Below are 27,138 nucleotides of genomic sequence, written 5' to 3'. Positions count from 1 at the left end.
GGTTGAAGTTTTATTGTTCTCTAAAAGTTTCTGTTTAAAACATTTTCTGATTATGTGAATCTGCCAAACTATATTTTGTTTTGTTTTGTTTTGTTTTAAGATTTTATTTATTTGTCAGAGAGAGCACAAAGCAGGGGAGCGGAGGCAGGGTGGGAGAAGCAGACTCTCGCTGAGCAGGGAGCCTGATGTGGGACTCGATCCCAGGACCCTGGGATCATATGACCTGAGCTGAAGGCAGACGTTTAACCGACTGAGCCACCCAGGCATCCCTATATTTTGTTCTTTTGAAAATAAATTACTTTGCCTATCTTTGCTTGTTCAATATAGTTCCCAAACCCTAGATAATTGTTTTGAAGTAAATACTAGTAGAATACTTCAATTATAAACAGATAAAAACTGGCTCTTGGCAGGTGCTCAGAAAGCATTTATTGAGTGAGTGTTAAATTTTGTTTAATCTGTATGTGTTCTAGAAAAGAAATGAGCTAATAGTGTAACGTGCAGCAGAGTAGAGTGAAAATACTGAGTGTGTTTCTAAAGTGTTTATCTGTCAATTTTCAGCGTGCTCAAGCAGTTCTTCAAGCTGTGACAGCTGTCCAGACAGCAAATACTCCTCTTAGTGGCACCACAGTTAGTGAGAGTGCAGTGACTCCAGCCCAGAGTCCAGTGCTTAGAATAATTATTGACAATATGTACTACCCTGTAACACTTGATGTTCTTCACCAAGTAAGTTTAACTTAATTTTCATGTTTACCCATAAACTGGAGAAATAATGATACAGCAGATAAATAATACTTTGATTTTAATGTTTTAACAGATATTTTCTAAGTTTGGTGCTGTATTGAAGATAATCACATTTACAAAAAATAACCAGTTTCAAGCTCTTCTCCAGTATGGTGATCCAGTAAATGCTCAACAAGCAAAACTAGTAAGTCTGGAGCTTTTTTTTTTGAGATAGCGATATTTTTCAGTGGCAGATAGATATACATGCATATATGTAGCTAATGTTATTAATACTGACATAACTTGGCAGTACCGTGTAGCATTATAGATGGCACAAATTGGTGTCATTTAGATACTATTAGGAAAGCTTAAATTTGTGGTAAAGAAGTATTTCTTTTTAAGGATAGTTGTATGTGTAGTTATCTATAATACAGACTTCTGTTATTTTGCATATTTTTTTGACTTAGGTCCAAAGTTTTAAGCTCTTGAGGATGGAGCATGCACACCAGTAAAGATCTTAAATGTTTTTCAGTGGGAGTTTCAGAGTAATTAATTTCGCTATCAAGACAGTTTGGCTAAAGTGTATCATCACACATGTGGCTCAGATGTTATTATAGGTTCTCAGTTTATTTAAGACTACAGTATATTTAATATTCTTTTTAAAGATTTGTTTTTAAAGGCAGCTTTTGTGAATAGGTTCCTAGTCTACTTTTTATTTACATCCTTTATATTTTTTATTGTTATATATGGAGGGTAAGAAACTATTAAAAGAAGTAAAATATGTTCCCACATCATGGCTACCCTTGAAAACTGCAAACTGTATCTTTGCTTCTAAATGCCTTAATCTTCTGTTCGTGTATAGTATTTAAATCCACTTTGCTCTAGCTTTTTAACTTCTTGTGTCATATTATCTCATTGTGATGATTATTCTGTTGTTAAACCCTTAAATATTCATTATTAAACCATTACATCAACTGTCTTATCTTCCTTTACCTTCTGACTTACCTCTTTTTCTCCCTTTTACTCTTACTTTCAAACTAATTATGGTGTAGTACTTCAGTGCTTCCTCTAGATTAAGATAGATTATATGGAACCTAGACCATTTTTGATTGTTTCATTGTGTTTCTATCCTCAGAATCTCATTTGGGGAGCAAAAATAGCTTCAGGTAGCACAAAGTCTGTACTGTTAATATTGGCATAATTGAAATGGTTTAGCAAGTGCTGTTATCTCATTTTTTCCTGATATTTTATGTTGTAAACAGAACAGGAATTTTTCCTGTGTTACAAGGGGAGGCTAATATTTAGAGGTAAAAAAATTACTGATCGTAGTACACACTATATGTGAGGTAGACATATTTTCAGCCTGTTTTTCTCCAGTATGTTGTAACTCACTGGTTCTTAAGTTACATGACCTAATCTTATTATATTTTCCTTTTCAGGCATACATTAACACTTGGAATTCTTTTTTCCAAAAATAATTTCTCTTTACGTGCCCCAGCCCTCCAACTTTGGAGATACTTTGTATTTAAAGAGTAGCCAAAATCCATGTGGTATGAGGTTTGATCAGTAGCAGACAACCTAGAAGCCATGATCTTTATGGCTTTTTTTTTTTTTTTTTGTACCTTCACAACATATTTAAATATAGTGCATGTTTTTCTTAATGTGGAATATTTTTTGTCATCCCTTCTGATGCAGAGGGATGAGTATTTGGTAAAAGACCAATGAAATGGAATTTGATTTGGAATTACACTGCATTTGGGCTATAATTCAATAGGGAAAGTAGTTTATATGTGTGTTTTATCTGAAGTAATCTATAGTAATCTAAAAGATTATGCTTTAATAATGTTATCAGGTATTTGAAGTTTTCATTTAGCCAATCTTCCGTGTACAGATAATAAGCATCAGGCATTTGTTAATGTCATATACACTCACTCAGGTCTTTTCTACAAAGATGTACAATTAATTGTAATTCCAAGAGAGTAGGTAATTATTTAATATTAATTACTAATGAACTATTCTGGTATCTGAACTTAACTTCATTTCACTATTATAATGAGAAGGAAAAAAGTTTATTTCCCAAACTTGCTTGCCCCATTATCTTGTAACCCTGACACCTTGTTAAAACATATAGTTTTGATGACTGTAGTAATCTTTCTTCATGCTTGTATCTGGACTGTTTAGTATACCTAGAGAATATCATATAATCTAGCAGTTGGTACCGGTTGAAATTCATCATCATCAACTACAACTAGACTAGGCCCTCTACTTGAAAAATCTTACCATATTTCTCTAGTCATCATGCTGTCCCATTTTTCACAATGACTATATCAAAAAATTCTCTTTCCACCAAGTCTCTCCTTACTCCCCCTTATGACCTTGCCTCCTGCTTCTCAGGAAAAATAGAAACTATCAGATGGAAACTCCAATCAGCTTTTTTTACAAAATCTACTTATACCACACCTATCTTTCTCTTGTAATAAAAGGCATAGATATTTCTAAGACAGTAACACCAGATTCTATCCTCTTCTGCCCTCCAAGAGACTTTGCACTGTCATCCCCTCTTTCTCTTATATTTTTCTCTCTGTTGGCTACTTCTCACCAGTGTTTGAAACATCCTTAAATCTCTTTCATTGTATGTGAATTTACCCTGAACTCCACGTAACACTCCATCTGTTCACCTATTCTTTTCCCTTTTCATTTATAGCCAGAGTTAGTAAATAAGCTCTCTTTGTTTGCTGTTTATACTTACCTCCTTTTTATTTCTCTACCTACTGCAATTTGGTTCCAACCCCCCTTTACCCAAATCGTTTTTCCCAGTGTCACCAGCGATTGCTACAGTGCTAAATCTCAACAGTATTATTCAATCCTTACCATCCCTATCCTCTAGGTAACATTTGACAGTGTGAGCCATTCTCTTTCTTAAAATCATCTCTTCTCCTGGTCTCTAACACTTCTCGCTTAGATATATTCTGCCTCTCTGACTATGTCTTATCATATCCCTCCCCTTTCTGCATGGGGGACTACCTGTTCCCACATCCCACAAAGGTATTATACCTTTGTGACTCTGACATGCCCACATGACTCTCTAGCATCAGATCTTTTCTAAGAAATCCAGACCAGGAACTTAGTGGACCATCAGGCACCTTCAGACTTAGTGTGTTCAATTCAACTCCTGTAACTTACCCTCTCCTCCCCCCGCAAAAAAAAAACCTGCCTCACCTGTGGTGTTTACTGTGGTAGTAAAGCTCAGGCTACCAAATTTGACATCAGTAACAAGCCAGAAAACATGGCTTTTTATTCCTTTTACTTTCAGCCTATCACCAAATCTTACTGATTCTCATCCTAAATTTCTGTCAAATCTATCCTTTTGTCTCCCAGCTCTCTTGCCACCACCCTAGGCTAAGCCAGGTAGGTGTTACTCAGAGTGCTGGTCTCTGATGTTACCAGGAGCTTTTGCCAAAATACAAGTCAGTTTACTTCTAGCTACAATGTGTTTAGTGTGATATTGATACAGATTCTGACATAGACTCCTTATTTTCATGCAGATGAGTTTGGGCTGCTAGTCCATGAATCACAGCTTGAATAAAGCACTATCTAAGCCATCATCTCTTAAATCTTCAGTGGCCTTCTGACTCAGGTCACCACTTTGACTTCTTCCCCTACACCTGTTTTTCCACAGAGTACTAAGAGTGATCTCAACTTAAAGTCCTATAACTTCCATTCTCAGTGCCCTTCAGTGACTGACTTTTGTCCTTAGTATAAAGTTCTCAGTCCTTAACATGGCTTACAAAACTCTTAATCAGTCCTCAGCTTGTCTTGCCATTTACTATATTGGACTTTTTAAAATAGCTTGCATATGCTGTATTTTCTTTGATTTCTCAGGCTTACAGCTTGATGTTGCATTTGCTTCTACTGCTTTCTCTTTGTCTTTTTATGTCCAACTCTTCCTGTTTTCTTTCAGGTTTGCAAGTCTCAGAGAGGTCTTCCATAAACTTCCAACTACATTACATCCCCTCCTTTTCTTAGTTCTCACTACCACACATCAGATTTATAATTATTTGTTAGATGTCTGTATTTTCAGTTTTACTCTAAGTCATGTAAGAGTGGGTAGCTTGTGTTCTTTGTTTTCTGCTGAATTCCTAGAACATTAGCACAGTGTATGGCACATTGTACGTATTAGAACTTTCATCCCATGTCACAACTCTCCCAGCATCTGTTGTGTTACAGATCTCTTCCATTTTGCAGTCATCCTTGTATATCTCAGTATATTATGGAATGAGTTAGTTCTAAACTTTGTAGTAGAGTTGCTACATTTTTATGCTTGTTTAAGCAGTGGAGGTTATATAACGTTATAGGCAAAAAATATAAGTTTAGAAAGCGAATCTCAAGCCTACCTCTCCTCTTCTAGTGACAGTTGTTCCATATGAATGGGAGATGAAAAATGTGTCTTAAGCACTGGGAATTCAGTTAGCTGGCAAGGTGTACCTTTAGGTTTTGCTGAGGAGAATTTATAGCGTTCTTCAAAGTATGGTCCAGAGCCCACCTAGGTTCTTGTCATGTAGATTGCTTGTTTAAAAAAAAAAAAGGGGGGGGTCTCTTAGGTATCCTGAATTAAGAAATCATAATCTTTGGGGGTGGCAGCTCAGTGCTCTGTTTCTGTTTGTTTCTGAAAGCTCTGGGAACCACTGCTATGTAAACGCAGTTTGAGTGATAGAGCCAACAAAATTCTTTTTATATACTAGTTAAAATTTTTGGCAGTTATTTTCAGTTAATTGGAAAATTTTGCCCCCTAGCATTTTGCTTTATAAGAGAATAACAGCTCAGAAAAAGATTAACAGTGGAGGTATTAGTGAGGGTTGGAGAGAAAAATTCAACAATCTCTTGAATTTGTCCTAAGGTTTCATATATATTTCAGTCCAATTTCTAAAAAGGTCATGCAAAAGTGTTGGTCTATTATCAAAATAATACTAGATTTACATGCCTAATGGATCTTGGTCTATATAAACATCAGGCTTAATCTATTGATGTATTATCAGAAGAACTGTCTTTTCATTTTCACAGTGATTTATAGAGCTAAACATTTTTTATTTCTAAACCATTATTTTATACAGTAAATGTTTATTCTTCTAATGAAAAATTAACAATATATTCCCTTGTTCTTTAGTTTGTTCTAGGCTTATATCCAGCTGGAGGAGAAATGGTGATTATGTAGGACCAGGAAAAAAAAACAACCCATAATATTCATAACAGCAGCATATGTCTTTTAAAATTCACATTGTACTTTCACATATGTGATCTTTTATTTAATCCTCAAGGTAACCTTGTGAGGATCCTGGCAGCCATTATCATCTCTGTTTCCAGATTAAGAAAGATCCTGAGATTCAGAGAGGTTAAGTAACTTTTTCAAGATGACCTAATTGAGTGTAGGCTTTCAACTCTAGAGCTTGCACTCTTCTATTCCTGAGCTTTCCTGGGATGACATTGCATTTTCTAATTCAACAGTCTATTTTGATTCAGGTTGAGCACCTCAAGTTAAGGAAATAATAGTATTTGCCCCAGTTCATGGGAATTGCTATTATGCATTACAGTGATACTTATTTGGCTTGAGGCACTTCATAAAATGTGACATCAAAGTACTTCTGCCATCCAGCAAAAAATGTGTATGTATAATAAAATTAAAGTATTATGCAGACTATTATGGTATGACTTTGGCAGGACTGACTATATTTGTAATCCTTGTTTATTTTTTTAGATTGAATTATTTGCAGATTTTTTTTGAATTAAAAGCATTAGCATATGTGTTTAACTGGTTGTATTTTAGATTTAAGTAGCACTTTCTATTTAAAGAAGATAGTATTTGTGGAAATGAATACATGTACAGTTGGGATAACAAAGAATGATGTATGATATTTGATCCCTTTCCTGGTGTCTTTTATGTGCAGGTCTTCATTGTTGGGGTTTATTGTCAAAGTCCTGTTCTTTTCATTCCTTAAGACTGCTGATATACTTTATTCACTTTTACAGGCCCTAGATGGTCAGAATATTTATAATGCTTGCTGTACCCTAAGGATTGATTTTTCCAAACTTGTGAATTTGAATGTAAAATACAACAATGATAAAAGTAGGGATTATACTCGACCTGATCTTCCATCTGGGGATGGACAGCCTGCATTGGACCCAGCTATTGCTGCAGCATTTGCCAAGGAGACATCCCTCTTAGGTATGATTTTTATTGTCTATACCACTTTTCTCCCATTTTGCCAAATGGGAAGGTGCCTGTTAAACTCCAGTAAGTATAATGAATCCCCCATTTTGGAATTTAAGAAATTGTGTTAGGCTTTATTTTATTTTTTTGGATAAGAGGCATTTGAATGCTGTTGGTAGAAAAAAACCTAAAGTGTTAGGAAAATTCTTTCAGCTATATTCCTTTCACCGTCCTCATTTTCTCTCTCAAAGTAAAAGAAGAAAAGCTCTAATGAAGAAATACTGTTGAGTTCTTAATTTCACATTAAATTTGATGTCACACTGTCTAGGTCTAAGCCAGTTTTAGAGTCCTTGTGCATATTCTAATTGTTATAATTTAGCACTGCATAGAAACGGTGGAAAGTGAACAGGCAAAACATGTAATGGAAGTAGTCATATGGATTTTTTTCAACACGTGTTATAGCCCCCTGTCTCTTAAAAAACAATTTAAACTAGGAAGAATTTTCTATAAGATTTATTTTGGTATTCACATTTTATCCTAATCATTTATATTTCACCTCATTCTACAATGGATTTGACTCACCTCACACAGACAAGAAAAACAATGCAAAAATTTGCAACTATTAGTTGATGGAGTCAAGATAAAGAAAAAATAAGGGAAAGTGTTATTTTGCAAATGAAATGAGTGAAGTGATTTATAACTTAAGATGAAATTTTATAGTTTTATTTGCTGTGCTTGGGAAATTCTTGGTTTCTTATATATGTGTATTTTATCTTTAAGTGAAAGTTTCTGTCCATTTGGAACTGAAGATTGATGAGTTATAAACTAGCTCTTATAGTTCAGTTTATGTCTCTCAGTAAAAGTATATTATAATGAAGTAATTCTTGCAAGTAGATAACATATTTACTGTAGATATGTAACACTTGTGCTATTCATTATAAATATGTAGTAATATAAGTGATATATCCATGAACAGAGACACCTTATGCACAAGAGAAGCAATTGATACTTGAAATTAATCCTGGTAACTCCAGACAATATTGACCCTTTATTCTGATTTTCTAATACATCTAGCACAAACAAACCATAATTGTTTACCATAATTTTAACAGATTCTTTAGGTTAATAACATTCTTTTCTCACAGAATCTCTTACCACTGTGTGGGCTTAGTTTAAGCCTTTATTCCCTCAACTTGGCTTGTTGACTGTTTCATAGTGTACCATTTTTAAAGGTAAAGTCAAGAATGGGACAGTGAGTGATACATGATCTTTGCTTATAATTATCACTATAGATTCTTAAATTATTTACTGATAGAAATTATTTTATTTTATAGAAGAGAAAAACAGCGTTGATTGAATAACTCCCAGGTCCTAGGCATTCTACTAGGCACAGTAGATGTACTGGATTAGATACATTATTTAATCCTTAACACAAAGTAGATAAATTGAAGATTTTACATACAGTTTCTGAGAAGTTTAAAAATTCACACCCAGGTCATTAAATAGCTTAGTGTAAAATATCAAGAAATTCTAGCTAGCATCAAGCACGGGACCATAACAATCCCTTCCTTGGACTTGAAGGAGTTTGTGCGTTTTGCCCATTTGGGTATAGTTAGACATGTCTTTGTGTGTTTGGATTCTGGGTGGAGTCCTGGTTAGAAGTCACCTGGATTCTTCTAGGGAATTCATCTCTGTTTTCCTTGTAACCTCATGGCCCTGGTGAAATTTCTTTTAAGTAGTAATGAAATGTCTTTCTCATAAAAGATTATGAAGCCCTGGCATAATTGTATCCTACTCTATACATTTATTATTCATTTTTCCGGTGTTCTGCATTTTTTGCATTAAAAGCATATCACTACTTAATAAATTTGTCTTCATCTTCTAGCTCTATTTTGAATATTTCAATATACCTTTATTTCTGCACTCTGATAAGAAAGATGAAGATAATGTAAATTCACCTGTTTTTACTAAATGACTTCATCATTTACCTGTTTTAATGGTTTTGCATCTTGTTATAACTGGGTTTTTATATTAAGTATCTCCAGATATTTTTTGAATGTTAGATGAGTTAAAAGTTTCAAAAATCAAATAATGGTATGGACTCTGGTAGTTTTGATAATTTACAAGAGGTAACCATTTTTTCTTTTCTATGTAAATATGTAATTTTATACAAAATTAAAATCACACTGTGCAGTTCTGTGTTATGTTTTATTGTAATTGTTATTTTGGTAAAAATTTTTAGAAAATTTTAATAGCTGTCTAGCATGCTAGTGGATTTGTAGTACTTTTGAAAGTACCTTTATTGGACATTTAATCTACTTCCATACTTTTTATTAACATATATATGGCATTGTGACAAACACCCTGTAGATAATTTTTTTGTCTTTCAGATTATTTCCTGAGACTAGATTCCTAAAGCTAGATTTATTGGGTCAAAGAAAATGTTAGAGACTCCTGATTCTTACTGCAAATTTATTTCTAGAAAGCTGATATTAATTTGAATGGTATATGAGGCTGGCTATTCCACTTTTTTGTCTACCAGCATTGAGTATTATATTTTGGATTTGTTAGGATATTAATTTGATAGGAATACGAATGTGTCAAACTATTATTTTAATTTTTACTATTTTATGAGCTAGCTTATAATTTTTAAATGCTTATTAGACATTTACAAGTCTCTGTATTAGTTGTCTAAGTTCTTTCTATTGGGATGTACAATACATGTAAAATGTGTATTAAGGGTATTCATACTTCATAAGAGCGGAGTCTTCAACTTGATTCACAATATTTTAGACTAGCCAGTTTATAGAAAAATTATTTTTAAATAATTTATCTCAATCCACAAGTATCCATCTATGGGACGTGAAGTTAACTTTTTTCCCCCCACACATTTGTGGATATTGTGATCTTTATAAGGAACCACTTGTGTTTTGCCTTTTAAAGTAGTTTTCAAACACCCTTTATATAACATTCAGTATTACTTTAGTGAGGTCACTTCTTCTGGAATGGAAACTAAATCTTTCCTATGTTTATTTGCCTCTAGTGAAATTTAGTAAGTCAAGTGACTTCAACATACAACAAACTAGTATCAATGGGATCCATTTCCTGCTGAGTCTTCCTCAAACAGTACTTATTCAAAATGAAATAATAGATCTCCCTTTATTTCAAAGATTCTGTAAGAACACAAATAACTAGGTAATCCTTCTTTTCTGCAAATATTTAGGGGGATTCACTTTACCTTGTATAATTTTTGTATCTAAGAGCTTGACTGAATTTGGAATCAATATATATTTTAATTGGTTTATTTTACACAATAATTTTTTAAGACTAGCTTTTATACCTGGCTTCTCTTCTTTTTCTTTTAGTAACTAGGGATTATAGTGTCTCAGAAAATTAATTTTTTCAAGAAGGAAAACTGAGGGCTTTGTAATTAATTAGAACTCTGACATCTAAATACATAATCACAAACCTGGCAGACTATTAGTTACTCACATATTCTACTTCATAGAACAAAGTGATAAAAATCCTTGAGATTTATAAATTGAGACATCGTTACTATGATCATTTTATCATGTTTAAGAAGTGTAGTTAATTTATTAAGGGGTGGATCACTTTTAGAAAAATTGCTAGGAGTAATTTTTCATGATCTTGTCTACCTTTTAAGAATTAGGGAAGATAATTTGTACAAAGAATACTTATGTTGAGCTTTCTATGCATTTTGAGTTGAATAAAGTAGCAGTCAGCCATCTCATCATATGGCCTTAACAGAAAGGCAAAACAAATTTTTTATGAGAAATCTGTTGACCTTAAAATAATTGATAATGGAGAACAGCTATAACAAACCTTTGTTCATAAAGGTAGATCTGTAGTTCCAAAGAACAGTGTCTAAAGTTTTTCTGCACATTGAAATCACCAGGCCCTACCCTACACTGAGAATCATGAATAGTGAGTCCTAGGAGTTTGTAGTTTTTTAAGATCTCAAGATGGTTTTACTGTGTAACTAGGGAATTGATAATTACTGCTATAGAGAAAAGTTTGTAATTTTTAGATGCTAAATTTTAGCTTTTTAGCAAAGTTAAGGCCATTCTCAAAGAACTTCTTTATAGCTATGAAACAGTATTTTATACTTTGTTTATTCATGCCAAATAAATATATCTTGGTATAATTGTTCTGGTAGAATATTGTTTAGCTGTTAAATTGAATTTGTTTTTTTCTGTGTTTGTAATATGTAAAATTAACAAGCTTTAAAATACTCTTTTAATTTTTTTTTTTTTTTAAGATTTTATTTATTTATTTGACAGAGAGAACAAGTAGGCAGAGAGGCAGGCAGAGGGAGAGGGAGAAGCAGGCTCCCCGCTGAGCAGGGAGCCTCATGCGGGGCATGATCCCGGGACTCCGGGATCACGACCTGAGCCAAAGGCAGCCGCTTAACTGACTGAGCCACCCAGGCGCCCTCTTTTAAAGTTATTTTTAAGTGATTTCTGAATCTTGTTTTGTTACTTTTGAATGGCTTATTCACATGGTAATTTTAAAAAACTTTTTACTGTCAGAGAGTTCAGTCATCATATAGCAATGTAGTGAATCCCACATTCGTAAAATCTTGATTTAGTAGTTTCTACACTTGTTTTATCTGTTCATTTTTTCTATTGTATTTTGAAGCAAATCCTTGACATCATGTCATGTCATCTCAAACATTATCATAATATCTTTAAAATAATGACATTTTCTTACCAAACGATAATATGATTATCATACCCATCAAGTTTGACAGTGATTTCTTAATGTCATTGAATACCCAATCCATCTTCAAATTTCCCCAGTTGTCTCAAAAAATGTATTTTAAGAGTTGATTTGTTCAGAATAGGATCTTCTCAAGGGCCATACATTTGGTTGTTATTTCTCCTAAGACACTATTAATCTGTGATAGTCCTCTCCCTTCATCTCCACCCTCAGTTCCTCTGACTTAATGAAGAAACCTAGTTACTTTGAGAAAAAGTCCTACAGTCTTGATTGGTGTGGCTGTTTCTTTGTAGTGTCATCTTAACTTGTTCATCCATCCATTGCATTTTTTATGTAAACCAGAAGTTAGCTCCAAAAGCTTGATTAGATTTAGGTTGTGGTATTTATTTATATTTTTCAAGCAAGAATACTTTATAGGTTCTTGTGTTTGATACTGTATCTAAGTTGGAAGCATAAAACATCTGGTTATCCCATGTTTAGTGATGCTTTAAGATAGATTGAGGTTCAGGTGGTGACATTCTGATCCTTCCATTATATTTTTCTAATGGTTTGAGTAGTATCCACCAATGATTGGTCCTTAATTTATTTCATTTGGGGGTTGCGAATGTTGCCTTTCTCCCCTAATTCACATATTTCTCTATATTAATTAGTTGAAAATCTTTATAGAGTTTTCCTTCATCAACTAGGACTGTTTATCTTGTAATATGGTTTGTACAGGACAGTTAAATTCTTGCATTTATTTGTTGGTTTTTGGTGGAAGAAATTGATGCCCAGCTTTTGTTTTTTCACTAATTTTTAAACCAGTATATGAATGGGTACAGCCTAGCTTCTTCCCAGTACTGCTTTAAACTCTAGAAACTGTAGGTTGCCTCCAGGTTCTGATAGCCCCAGAGTGATTTGATATAGTGACTTCAGTCCAGAAGTGAGCTATTTTTTGTTTATTAATGTAATATTTTTTATTTTGGTCTTAGCCAGTGGTTCAAAAAAGGGAATGGGTAGTGGATAAGGGACTAAACAGAGTTAATTAAAATTTAGATCTGTTTCAAGACGGAATTCATCCCCCTAAAATAAAGAACCAGGAAGCATTAGTATTTCCTTACTAAATACCACTAGAATATAAATCACTTCTCTCGTAGTTAATTGTGAGAGAAAAAAAAATGATCTACAGATACGAATGTGAGTTGTTTTCTCAAAGGATTAAAATCCCTTAGGTGATGTTTACCTTGTATCCATGTGTATGTGTAGTCTGTTTATAGTTTTTAAATATGATTCTGTAGGATGTGCAATAAAAACAAACATCTTTCATGAAATACTGGTATCTTGTATATGCTATTTCAGTAGAGTGATGAGGGGGAAACTGCAAAGCTAGACTAACTGGAAATTAATTAGTATGTAGCAGTGAGCTAATAGAGCAGTATTCATATGTTTTCTTATATTTAAATAATGCCTATGTTTTCCCATGTGTGTTTTTAGAAAATAAGATATTCAGGGGCGCCTGGGTGGCTCAGTTGGTTAAGCAACTGCCTTCGGCTCAGGTCATGATCCTGGAGTCCTGGGATCGAGTCCCACGTCGGGCTCCCTGCTCAGCGGGGGGTCTGCTTCTCCCTCTGACCCTCTTCCCTCTCGTGCTCTCTGTCTCTCATTCTCTCTCTCTCAAATAAATAAATAAAATCTTAAAAAAAAAAAAAAACTTTAAAAAGAAAATAAGATATTCATTCATTGTTGTCTTTTAGATATTATTTAATAAATTAGGGTGTTTCAGTATTCTCCAAGGTGAATGCTATTTGGAAATTCTTATTTGTTTTTCTGCTGAACCATTCAATAGCCACAGAGCTTAGGAAGAACAAAATTACCACCTGGTATTTTCATGAATTTATAAGGCTACTTTCAGTTAATTACTGTGATATGTAGGCCATTAAGTAGACTTTTCTAAAAAGAAATGCTGGTCAAAATGAGTCTTAAGGATACTTTATACCAGTTTCTAAAAGGTGGGGTCTTTTAGATGATTGGTATAGATAGAAGGGATTAGCTGTTTTTTTTCTACCACTATTTGTTTTCCCTATAAAACTTTGGCTCCACTATCAAAATGCCTAGATCTTTTGGGGGGTAATTCCTGTGATAGGAGTAAATATTTAGAAAATTACTAGTTTAAAAGGAGTTACTTGTGTGCCACCTTAATTGCTACAGTTCTTCATATATTGTGTAGCAGAAACACATGAAATACTATGGCTTAGAATGAAATTGTCTCAGTGCCTGGAACCAAAAGGTTGTCTGATGCATATGGATACTAATCACTAGCCATTTCTTGAGTATGTATTAAATGCCCACATCATTCTTAGCCCTTGTGAGTTATCCTCACATTATCCCTAAATGAAGTTATTCTTACTGTCCCCCACTTCATAGATTTAGAAACTGGGACACAAAAAGATTAGCAGTTTGCTCATATTCCCATAATTAGTGAGTGGCTGAGATAGGCATTCTGGCAGTCTGGCTCCAAAGTTCATGCTTCTAACAAACAATTGAATAAAATATACTATAGATAGCTGGGCCTTTTAGCCTGTCTTCTTTTCCCCTATAGAGTTAATAATAGAACAATGTCATACATATAGTAAATATGTAAGTCCTATAATTTTAATTTTCCCCCATATACTAAGGTGTTTTCTGTTGCCAAGACAGATTGTTTTTTTGTTGCCAAGTCCATTCAGTGTTTAACCTGATTATTACATGATTGAAAAATCAAAAGTATTGTTCATATGTCCCTTCAAAATTGAATCCAAAATAGAGATGTATATATAACACGCAAACCAAAATATAGTAAACTGAGTTTATATTTTTACGTTTTCACAAAATGTACATTAAAACTTAAAAACTAAAATCTTAATTTTAACAAAGCCCTAATCTATAATATCCCATTATAAGATTGCATTATAGCAAAGAAAATTATGTTCGTAAAATCAGACTGAATAATTCATCTACTACAGATACATTTGCAAGTCATCGTCCAACAAAAACTAAAACAATTACAAATACACAAACATTCTAGAAGTATTTCCTAGAAATATTAAACTACATAGATTTTTAGAGTGTATCACTGAGTGCCTTAACATTAAAAATTTTTTTTAAAGCCATATAATTAGAAAAGCAGTATTTTATCATGTTCAGTGTATCATATTTTTGGTCAGAAGTCACATGAAAATACCTGTACTAATTCACTGTCCTATAACTTTGGCTTTCTCATTTCATTTCTGTTTTAACATGTAAGAAGAAAGAAACTATAGAAGTTAAGTTGAAACTTCTCTACGTGTGCATTCTTAGAAAATGAGTTCTTTGGATTATTGAACTACCCTCCATTTTGCTATGGCTGAATTTTTAAAATATTAATTTCTCATTCTTTAAAATATTATTTTAGAAAAGAAGTAATGAGCTGAGATAGAATTGTTCATTTATAATACCTGTCAATGGATAAAATTTTAACTTCTAAATCATAAATTAACTTGAAGCAATAACCTTTAGAGAGTTTAACTCTTTGAGTCCTTTTTAAATAATATTTGGATGAATGTGTGTTGAATTATTTTTGTTTTCTTGGTAAGGGAAATGTGTTGGTGGTAGTTGCATACTTTGGAAGTATAATGGGCCACAGGTGTGATGAACATTAGAAGAAATAAGGTTACCATGTCGGTGCATATTTACTTATTCCCCAGCATTCAAATAGGATAAGCTTATTCCTGTAGGGCTAAAATGTTATTCATAGACTGCCTTTTAACTATGCAGGGTAAAATCTTCATATAAAGTTCTTAATGGATGATCACATAGCCTTTGTTTGAAATATCTGTTAGATTCACCCATTATATTGTTCTCAGGTATAGTTTTAAGAAATTTTATTTACTTTCATTTTCAAGACAGTCTGTCAGATATTTGAATTTATTCTAGTGTTACTGTTCATATTTTTCAGGCTAAACAGCCTGAATTCAGTAGTAACCAACGCTAGCCTTTGGATATAAAAGGTAGGTTTAAATTAAATCAGACTGTAGATTCTAATTTGAAGAAGTGTTGGTTTTTAAGAGTTGACAGTTATATAGTATGGCTGAAACAAAGAAAAGCCTTTCTAAAGTATGTTACTGCTGCTTCTGTAATTGATAGAATAATAACTGTGTTCGTGACCACAGTATAAAATGTGCCTCTATCTAAAGCAGGTGAAAATCAGGTAGAAAATTTACACTAGTTCCTCTAAAGATACACCAAGAAAACAATAGGTAACATAGGAAATCTCATTTCAATTCTTCTCTTGATCTTTTTCCCCCTGAGTTCTTTCTAACTTCATTATTTTGCTTCCCTTTTAGCTTCTATACTTTTTTTTTTTCCTGTTGATCTTGATTTCAATTTAACGGTGTTACTCTCTGAGTCTACCTTTCCTCTGTGCCCCATTTTCTAGATATTTCTGAAAGCCTTGTTAAGTAATTGCCATGAGCATTTCATACCTCTGAACGGATTCTGCCTCACCTCAGTGGCATCCTCGTTAATTCTAAATTCATTGAATTATTCAGCGTTCATTTTAGCACTGTGCTAGGCACTTCAGGGATTTAGAAGGTTTCTGTTGTGTAATCTGGTTTACAGTCTGGTGGAGGCAGCAAACATCTGAGTAGCTCTAATGTGAGGCAAAATGAAATCTGTAATAGAGTTGGTGTCATATTAGAACATAATGAAATGTCTAATGAGATTCATTATCTGAAGGAGAAATTGGGAGGGTTTTATGGGCTAAAGGCCATTTGATTTGGATATGAATAAGAATAAAAAACAGCATGAGCAGATGTGATAAAGTATATATCATGTTTAGGGAGTGACAAGCATTCAGTTATTAACAAGCCATATTGGAGACTGGAGACTATTAATGTCTAAATAAGATGTAGTTGTGAATCTAAACCGGGGACATGAAATGAGAATGAAGAGAAACAAATATGGAAAAAATTAAACAAAAGTAATAGTTACTTCATGGAACACTACATCAAAAACTAATGATGTATGTATGGTGAGTAACATAACATAATAAAAAATTAAAAAAAAGTAATAGTACTTGGCATCTTATTGATATGAGTACTTATGAGTAATTAAACTTGGGGAGAAGTCCGCTAGACAGTAGGAAATTCTGCCTACCACTTGGACAATAGTTCCATGAGCTTGTGAATTTGGAGAACAGATGTGTGATATTTTAAAAGCTTGGCTTATGATTCTTCAGGTATAAGAGGGCAAGAGGATTAATGACTTGAAATTAAAATTGAAACTTAAGCAGTGCACATTTATATTGTGGGAAAAATTAAGCAAGAAATTGAGGAATTAGATAAATAGGATTAAAATTAGAAGTTCCTATTCAGTTCAGTAGTTCCCATAAGGTTATTCATGAGAGTGGTATAAATCAAATTATAATGGATTAAGGATATAAATATGATAAGAAAGCATTTATTACTCTTTGAAGAAGTGTGCTATAAAAAAAAGGAAAGAGAAATGGAATGGTAATTGAGTAAAACAGGGCCGGAGGAAAAATGTTTGCATTGAGGAACTATGCATAATCGAATGGGCTCCAAATCCAGATGTCCTGAGTTCAGAATCTGTGTTAGCTTCACTGTCTTGGCCTCCACATTTGTAATGGATGTAATGACAGTGTTACAAGGCTATTGTGAGGATTAAATGTGTTAGTAAGTGCAGTTTGTATAGTGCTTGGCATATAATGAATGCTCATTTCGTATTAACTAGTATTTTTTGTGGGCTTTTTTGAAGATTTATTTATTTTGGCATGAGTCGGAGGGGGAGAAGAAGAAGGAGAGAGAATCTCAAGCAGACTCCTTGTTGAGTGTGGAGCCTGACACATGGCTTGATGTCAAGACTCTGAGATTATGACCTGATCTCAGAGGGGAGACTTAAGAGTTGGACGCTTAACCAACTGTGCCACCACACACCCCTAGTATGTGTTTTTAAGGCTAGCTTAAGTCCTAGAATTGATTGTAGAGGATTGGATCTAGAGTATAGTGAAAATGCTGGAGCCTAAAAAAATAAAAAAGTACTTGCTTAGGATCATTGTGAGAACTAGAAGGGATTATTATCAAGCTCACAGAAATATGGGGAGGGGGTTGGAATGTAGGGGCAGAGCTGGGGCCAGAACTGAAGTCATCAGCTATGTAGTCCATATTCTTTCTTCTCACCATTCTGTGTTTTTATGAAGAAAGGGAAAAGGGGGAAACAGATGAAAAAAGGGAGTACTTTTGAAGTTGGTTGAAAAATTTGAGGAAATTCTGATCTCATTCTTAGACTTTCTGAACATACCAAGATTGAGAGTAGGATGTGGGGCTTAAGTCTGATGGGTTTGTAGGGAATCCTTGCAGATAGACTTGGATATCAGCTAATGTTAAATACCAAAATGTTTATGGAATCAGTTTTGGGGTGTGTATGTGTGTTTTCACTGTAGTGCTCACTACAGCAGCACATATACTAAAATTGGAATGTTTTCACTCTAATACTTACCCAGATGAAAGCTTAGCTAAAATACAAGATTGGACTTATCCATGAGTGGCATTGAAGAACATCAAAAAAACCACTTAGGCTACATTGTAAAGTTAAGCCAAGGAAAAATGGAAAGGGAACTAGTCAACATAGAGGCCAAAAGTGGGTTCAGTAATTGTATGGAGTAGGAGAATTGAGAAAGATGGAAGAATCAAGTCAGGAAAGGGGATTTTAAATATTGGAAAAAGAGAAAAATCAAAGATGTAGCAAGAGAAGTTGCTAAAATGGATTGATGTAGTAAAAATTGTCAAAGAAGTTTTAAAGAAATTGTGAACCAAGGGTATTTGCTGTATCATAAAATGATGATGGGCTTGGGAGAGAAGGAGGAAATAAAGCCAGGTGCTAAAGTCTTTCTGTGATGAGAGAAAATATTCCAGTGACCTGATGGTTGTTTTGATGAGAAATGATTGGATGCAGAATCTGTCTTAATTGATGGTGGTAGAACTGCAGTAGGAAAGCAACATTGGGTGGTAGGGTGGAAATGATGAATAATGCATCCTTTTTCCTTCCTTTGGGGAAGGTTTAGGGAGATAAAAATGACTTTGAGAGGGTTATAAGAAAAGTTTCATTAGGATAAAGCAAGCTTTTAATCGAAAAGTTTCTCTAAGGAACACATTGAAGAAAAATGTAGTTGTTAATGGTAGAAAAGAGAATGCATTCCAGCAGGCAAAATAAGGAATTGAAAGGAAGGTGGTAGAAGAGGAGGAATGGATTGTTTCAGGAAAGAATACCGTTTGTCATTCTTTTCAAAAGTGAAAGTTTCAGTTTCAAATCAGGAAATAAAATGTAAAAAACTGCCCTCCCCACCCAAGACCCTATACTTGATGAATTAGAAAGGGCCTCAAAGTCCCACCCCCTATCCTCTCTTCAGTAGTATGAGAGACAACTACCAGATGTCTTGAACCAGAGTAAAGAAGTTTTAGATTGGGAAATGAAGGGATAAAACAAATTCTGTATCTTTAAAAATCATGGATAAAATTGTCATAGTCAACAGGAGCTTAAGGAGACATGACTAAATGTAATATGGGATCCTGGAACAATAAAGGATATTAGATGCACACCAAGGAAGTCTGGCAAAGTATGGACTTTAGTTAATAATAATATATCAATATTGGCTGATTAATTGCAGCAACTATCCTATACTAATGTAAGATGTTAATAAAGGGAGAAGGAAGTACCCAGGTTATATAGGAACTCTGTAGAATCTTCAGTTTTTCTGTAAATCTAAAACATAAATCTTACAAAAAATCATAGATAAATTTGTAAATGATTTAAAGTAAGTTAACAAAAAGTTTTCATTCTTCTGAACAAGATTAAGGATGTCTATGTGACCTTAAGGGAAGAGGGACAGATAAGTAAGTTATATCCCTTCATCCCACTGGACTTTGTATCCTATACATGGCTGTGTGTTCATCCATTTCAGTGGAGTAAGGGTTAGTAATAATAAGGTGACAGAACTAACATGAGCAGTTTATAAAATTGCCGAGTCACTCAAAATGTCTGGGTGGCCCACCTGATGAAGATCATTTCACATGGAAAGTATCCCTGTGATACCTTTGTATGGCAGTTTATGAAGCTCTTCAATATTATTTTGTTATAACAGTCCTGGAAGTAGAACAGGTATTTTTGATCTCTCATCATCAGCATGCATTAATAATCTTTTTTTCCAGCATACCTACTGCCTTAGCTAAAGATGTAAATCATTAAAATTACAGCTAAAAATAATTTGCTGGAGCCAATGTATGTAACATGTTTTATACTATTTTTACAAAGGGAAGATGGTAAATTTATTGACTTACAGCTAGGAGTTAATATGAAAAATACAATACAGAATTTTTCAGAATTACTATGGTATAAATAGTGCTGATCATGAAATATTTTGTAGGTTGTTTTTATTGTAGAAGACATTTAGATTAAACCTAAATTTTTTTTTCCTAATTGACAGTAATTTTTCAGAGAAGAGTATACTGAGAGAAATTGTAGAATCTTTCATTAGAGGCTTTAAAAGTCCAGTAAAAACTCAAGACTAATTCCAGGGATTTAGAACTGTGTGAAGATGGCTTAAATAGCTTTTCTAAGTTATCAGTCTGGGGAGGGGGGGTGGCGAAGAGGAAATAGTGGAAGAAAAGTACATGCTAGTGGCATCAAGGACAGTGACTGCCCTAATCTCTTAAAGTACTTTTACACCATACTCTGGGCTTCCTAAAATGAAGAAAAATGACTTGGTAGAATGAAGGGGGGGAAATCGGAGAGGGAGACAAACCATGAGAGACGATGGACTCTGAGAAACAAACTGAGGGTTCTAGAGGGGAGGGAGTTGGGGGGATGGGTTAGCCTGGTGATGGGTATTAAGGAGGGCACGTACTGAATGGAGCACTGGGTGTTATACGCAAACAATGAATCATGGAACACTACATCAAAAACTAATGATGTATGGGGATTAACATAATAAAATAAAATTTAAAAAGAATATATCATAACCTGACACACTAGCACAGTGACCCAGATTATAAATGGATAAGTGATAATAAATGGAAAAGTGGGGAGACATGAAGTAGCTTTTGGATAGTAGTAGCAACAATGGGGGGATCTCACAGCTTACATTCCACTTTTTGCTAAGCTTCCCATTACCTCCATACTAGAAGGAGGTAAATTGCATCTCCTTTGAGCCCATTTTCTCACTAGAAAATTTGCAGTCTTATTGTTACTTAAAGTGCAGTGTTAATAAAAGGTGACATTTCCTGGCATTAAAAAAAAAAAAGTCTTGCAAATCTGTCACACTAAGACTCCAGCCTGGACTTTTAATTTTCCCCTTACTATTTTAAATTAATTTCAGTTTTCTTTTAATTCTCAGTGATCATTTTTCCGTAAGTCTTGATGTTTTAAATAATTTTGTGCCACCAAGTTACCTACCTTCATTGTAAAACCCAGATTTCAACAAGAAATGTATTTCAAAAACAGTTGTCTTGAATATTTAAAGTTTCTTAGAACAAATTTTCTATCACCTTTGAATATTTTGGTGAAGTTTTCATGAGATTGTTGAATTGTATATTGACATTGTAGAGGTGTATTTCAGAAGAAGCTTTTCTGCAAAAATGAAGTATTAAGCTTAGACTGTTGTGTTTAGATTGATATATCAAATTTAGGTAGATTGGTAGTTTATATTTCATGAATTAATAATTTTCCTTAAAATGTCAACAGGGAAATATGAGTAATAGATGACTTAGAACTTAATTCTGGAAGTGTCAGTAGTGTGTAATCTATCTGCATGTCTAACATTCTTTTTTCTTTTTATTTATTTATTTATTTTTTCTTTTATTTATTTTTTTTATTCTTATGTTAATCCCCATACATTACATCATTAGTTTTAGATGAAGTGTTCCATGATTCATTGTTTGTGCATAACACCCAGTGCTCCATGCAGAATGTGCCCTCCTCAATACCCACCACCAGGCCAACCCATCCCCCCACCCCCCTCCCCTCTAGAACCCTCAGTTTGTTTTTCAGAGTCCATCGTCTCTCATGGTTCGTCTATACCCATACTCTCTTACAGCATTTTCTTTGAAATGAGTAAATGTATTTTTTTAATTCCTTAGTATTTCTTAACCTCATATGTACAAAATATCATACCAAGTATAATGGCAGTGGTTCACAAAATACCTAGAGATCTCTTGGACTCTAACAAAGTCAAAACTATATTCATGACAATACTAAAATATTGTCTTTTGACTCTTACTCTCACCTAGCATACATTACTCTGAAGGCTAATAGAATAGGGGATCATGTGTTCTTGTTCTTTTTAAAACAGTTCTTGTTTTTTATTTCTGATATGTTGAATATCAGTTGATATAATCCAAATAAACAAAAGGTCTTTGTGGTCCTCAGTAATTTCTGAGTTTACTGTAAAGGGGTCCTGAGACCAAGAAGATTGAGAACTTTTTCAGTGTGGGGATACAAAGTTCAAGACAATTCTATCAAATAGGAGTATTTTAATAAACAGAAGATGACGGTAAGAGTCAAGAGATGGACAGGGAAATGCCAGGGATTTAAGAAATTGTTTAGATTAATTTTGGTATCTAATTATAATTAGTTGTACAGTTAAATTATTTTGGTTTAGTGGGCCCTGAAAATTGTTTGTCTAGTAGAATTGGAAATGAAACCAGAAATTAAACTGATTTAATTTTTTATTGTGGACAAAAGCTGCTCAAATGTCTTTCTTTAATGGATTTAAAAAAAATCTTTTGAAGGAATTTGAGGATTGTTACTGAACTTTTTTCTTCTGCATGCCATGTATTGTTGTTGGTGTTTGTTTTGGGCCACTGACTGGAACCCATTAAGACCAAGAAACTTAACAGAATTTTAAGTTACTTTTTCCACTGAAGAGTAGCAAATTAAAGGCAGGGAAACAAGGGAATGATTTGACAATGTAATGCCTACATCTGGAGTTTCTGCCACCAATTATTGAATAATTGTGTTATCAACTTTAGTTGAATGCTATGTACACTGAGCCACAACTATCTGAAAAATACTTTCAAGGAATGATAATTAAAGGAGGAGGGGGAGAGGTCATTTTCATTGGCAGCAAATTAAGCTATCCATTGAATATTTAATGGAAACAACCTATAAAGTATAATGAGAGCTACAGTATTTAATATGGGGAAGTTTGAAATGCTGTAGAATAGTTGGTTGCAAAGGTCCACCACAGTAGTGGATCCAAAAAGGCATCAAAGACTACTAAAGACATGAGAAGTTTTTATTTTAAAATTAGATACTTGTTTCTGGGTTTTACTTTTAAAATAAAAAAGGATGAAAAATAAATAATACATAAAATGGATGAGCGGATGGAACAAGATTGGCCATGAGTGCCATGAGTTAATACTTTTTAAACCAGTGTGATGGGTGTGTGGGGTTTGTTATTCTAGTCTCTTTTTTTTTAATGTTGGATATTTTCCATAACAAAGAGTTAAAATATAAAAAAGAAAATGGAGAAGTAAGAAGAAGGGGGAATCTGGAAAAGTGGGCCAAAAGCACTAAAGCTCATCCACAAAAAGATTGAAAAAAAATATTATTCCACTATTGAACTGCTCAGAGAGAAGAGAGAAAAAGAAATTGGAGGGAGGGGCGCCTGGGTGGCTCAGTCGTTAAGCATCTGCCTTCGGCTCAGGTCATAATCCCAGGGTCCTGGGATTGAGCCCCCGCTTAGGGCTCCCTGCTGGGCAGGAAGCCTGCTTCTCCCTCTCCCACTCCCCTTTGCTTGTGTTCCCTCTTGCTGTCTCTCTCTCTGTCAAAAAAATAAAATCTTAAAAAAAAAAAAAAAATTTGTAAGTCAAACTGCAGATATTAAGAATTGTGACTCTTAACCCTTCAGACTGTCAATGAAATCAGTTTCTATAAAGTAAAAAGATTAAAAAAAAACTTGGCTAAAATATTAAGAGATCTGAAACCAAAGGCAACATCACATCCTTATGACATACACAAGAAGGCTGGTGGAAAGAGAAAAGAAGAAATAGAATATGAACTTAACGGGACAACAGTACTAAGGGCCATTTCTATCCAGGTATGTCATGCATTAACTTCATGTAGGTTGGATGTTTCCTTTTTCATGGGAAGGAGAAAAATATAATTAATTAGTGAACTAGTATTTATTGAGATATAAACTAGAATGGAAGAATTGAAGGGAGGGAAGGATTTTGAGTTTATTCTTGAATAAGATGGTGAGACAAAATTCTCTCTAGAATAAATGACTGGCATATCTTAAAGATGATAGAACAATAGTAAGACTGGAAAAGAGAACAATTGAAATAAGGAAATGTTAAAACTGGTAGGCAAAAGGTGGGAAAAGACTGAAAGAGAAAGCTTGCGTGTTAACAGTGACATTTTCTCAGTCTTTCTACTGGGGAAATGTTGTCTTTGAGAAATTTGTTGTGTTCATTATGACTACTTGAGTGTGAAATTAAGGCAAATAAACTTTGGTAAGATTTTCTTTAGGTCATTTGAATGAATTAATTATAATTAAATAATGATGTGTTCCAGGTGATATGTCTCCAAGAACTGAAGAACTTACTATATTTGTTTCATAAACTGTAATTGTCTGATTTCAAGTATGCGTTTATGAAGAAGCACTTGTATAACAATGTGTTGAGTTATTGTTGAAGATATTTATTTTAGATGTGCCTTCTTGCTATAAACCATGGAAGTGAATTTTTCAAGTTTCTGACTTAGAAATATCATATTCTTTATGCTTTGTTTGCTTTTCCATAGGAAATGGAATGTTATGTATTTAATTTTTTAGCATACTACAGGTATGTACCTTAGCCCTAATATTTAATGATTTCATTGAAACCAGTTAATTTTCTCTAATTACTACATTATCAGCAAAACATTTTTCTAAATGTTATAAAAATTGACTTTCAGGAACCATTTGGAATGGTCAGCCCTAAGCCATGCAGCCATCGTGCTTAAATTGGTTTTTGTAAACGACTTGTGTGTGTTTCGTAAAATATGCTTTATTTTAAAATTAGGGCTTCCTGTTGCAGCTGTTCCAGGAGCTCTGAGTCCTTTGGCTATTCCAAATGCTGCTGCAGCAGCTGCTGCAGCTGCTGCTGGCCGAGTGGGTATGCCTGGAGTCTCAGCTGGTGGCAATACAGTCCTGTTGGTTAGCAATTTAAATGAAGAGGTTAGTAAAATAATTTTCTGATGTTTATTCTTTAACTCCATTTCATTTGTGAAAGTTTCTCATGTTTATTTCATTTTGCACTTGCCTTTCTTTTTATGTACATTCATTAGTCAAAGTATTTTCTGTATGTTTCTACTTCTGAATAAAATCTATGTACTTGTTTAGGTAATAATTTCCTTAGACAGTCATATCTCTTTATATATATAATTATTATTATTATTATTATTTTTAACCTAACTACCTATTTTTCCTAAGAAAAATATGGTGAAGTACTAAAGTATGGCTTTTTCTTTTTGTTGTTCTCAAAGGCAAATGTGATCTAATTTGCAGATTTAATTGTAAAACAATTTTGTTCTTTGCCTTTTCTAATTATTTGCTTGTTCATTTCATGCTTATGTGTCATTGCATTTTTTTAAATCTTATTTTATGTGAACTACTCTAATACATTTTTCTTTGAAGGTTCTTCCAAAGATCTTGACGAGGCACTCTTCCAGTCTTTCTTAGTAATTTTTTCTTTGCAGTTATTAGTCATTGTCTTCTAAAAATATTTTTCAACTTTATCCCCTCCCCCCCTTGTTAAATAAAATTTATTGCTGAGTTATTTTCTTTAGTTGTACATTTTATGTCTGGTATATTTTATTTTGATTGCTATGAAAGCTGGTATGAAATGTGGGAAGCTCAATGTATCAGTTTACAATGTCTAATTTGAATATTTGTTTCATTTTTAATTGGCCTCTGTTAATACGAACATTAAGCTTATTTTATCATTTAATACTATTGTCATTCACAGTTCTGCATGCTAAAATGTTTGAATCAGAGTGCCTTTGTTTTTCTTTTAAGAATTTTGCCTGCATTTCATAACCAGCCATGCTTATGCAGTTAAAGTTCAAAGTTTAAAATTCCTGTGCATGCTTTCCTTCCCTATGTTGAGATGAAATGCTGTAATTTACTCTTTGATATAGATGTACTTTACCCATATTTGTCTTGGATGACTACATTTTACTCAGTTTTTCTTGTACAGTACATAAACCAACCATTTTCTGACCAAATTCCTGCATTTCCTATGTACTGACCTATATTTTATTTTTTTTTTGTTCCCCAATTCCTTATTTTTTTCTTCTGCATTGCTGTTTCCCTTCCCCATTTCATCCTTTTCCCCTGTGTGTTCACCTTCCCTTTCCTTGTCTTTTCCCAAATGCCCATTCCCTTCCCTGTCTTATCCTTTATTTTCCTTGTCCTTGTCTTCATTCCCTGTCTCCATTCCCTATGTTCATGCTTCTGTGCTTGAACAAATGTTCCTCGGACCAACTTGCCCCAATTAACCGCCTTGAACCATGATCCATGACCACCTCACCATTCTGCGGGAACCACCCTTCGTTATGGATGATCTGTTCATCTCCGCTCTTCCTCGACTCTTCTCTCTTCTTGTCTTACGCTGCTTGCTCTTCTCTCCTTCTAAAGATGGTTACGCCCCAAAGTCTGTTTACCCTCTTCGGTATGTTATTGTTAGCACTATACTTTTATTATTGATTTGATTTTTGTTTCACCTTAATTCTTATTTGTAGCTAGCACTTTGGCTTAAAGTTGAATAGTAAATCTTTTGCTATTTTTCTTTGCTATTTAAAACTCTCCATAGACACAAAATTTGTTTTAATGCATGCTGATTTATTTTGCATGGTCTTTAATTTAATATCATTCACATAGCTTTGAGGGTTTATCAGAAATTATTCTTTTCAAAATTCACTGTTCAAAATCTTGATCTTCTTTATTCATTTGTGAGAATGATGAGTTTGAATGAGTGATCATGTTGATGTCTGAATGTTTCATTAATATGTCAGAAAGATAATCTTCAGCTGACTTGCATGTAAAATTAATTCCATTTTTGGATTACCTCTCTGTGGCTCCAAAAAAGGTGTTTATGGAGATGTGCAGCGTGTGAAGATTTTGTATAACAAGAAAGACAGTGCTCTGATACAGATGGCTGATGGAAACCAATCACAACTTGGTAAGATTAAACTTGTGTGTTAGCTGTACATCTTTAAATCTGAATCTGTTAATAAAAACAAACCCCCTTGTGGCAGTAAGAAAACATTTTTTTTCATAGCCAGGCTCAAAATGTCATGTTAATTTTCATGTTTTAATGTATTTATACATGATGAACATGTTTGCATATTCTGCTGTCCTCTTACCAGTCCTCAAGTACAATCTAATGGAAAACGGTTTGGGCTCCAGTTTCACATAATAA

The 27,138-nt window shown here is 33.8% G+C and overlaps 1 protein-coding gene across 6 annotated transcripts in view; it reads left to right on the top strand.

The window, feature by feature from the left end:
* PTBP2 (polypyrimidine tract binding protein 2) overlaps window positions 1–27,138 on the top strand; it is a 94,340-nt gene that overhangs the window by 58,072 nt on the left and 9,130 nt on the right. For 4 of the 6 annotated variants that reach the window (XM_045897136.3, XM_064588771.1, XM_045897135.3 and 1 more), the window contains 6 exons: window positions 559–723; window positions 815–925; window positions 6,745–6,940; window positions 24,739–24,893; window positions 26,355–26,388; window positions 26,806–26,898. In XM_045897136.3, the coding sequence (XP_045753092.2) occupies window positions 559–723; window positions 815–925; window positions 6,745–6,940; window positions 24,739–24,893; window positions 26,355–26,388; window positions 26,806–26,898 (754 nt within the window). The remainder of the gene's footprint in view (window positions 1–558; window positions 724–814; window positions 926–6,744; window positions 6,941–24,738; window positions 24,894–26,354; window positions 26,389–26,805; window positions 26,899–27,138) is intronic. The other 2 variants (XM_045897138.3, XM_045897137.3) reach the window with 1 other exon arrangement.

The sequence above is a fragment of the Mirounga angustirostris genome, unplaced genomic scaffold, assembly GCF_029215605.1.
Source record: "Mirounga angustirostris isolate CCGP_5_RB_7025 unplaced genomic scaffold, mMirAng1.0.hap1 SCAF_4, whole genome shotgun sequence".
NCBI classification, from domain to species: domain Eukaryota; kingdom Metazoa; phylum Chordata; class Mammalia; order Carnivora; family Phocidae; genus Mirounga; species Mirounga angustirostris.
The sequence above is the reverse complement of the archived record's forward strand: the minus strand, read 5'-3'. Positions and strand labels throughout refer to the sequence as shown.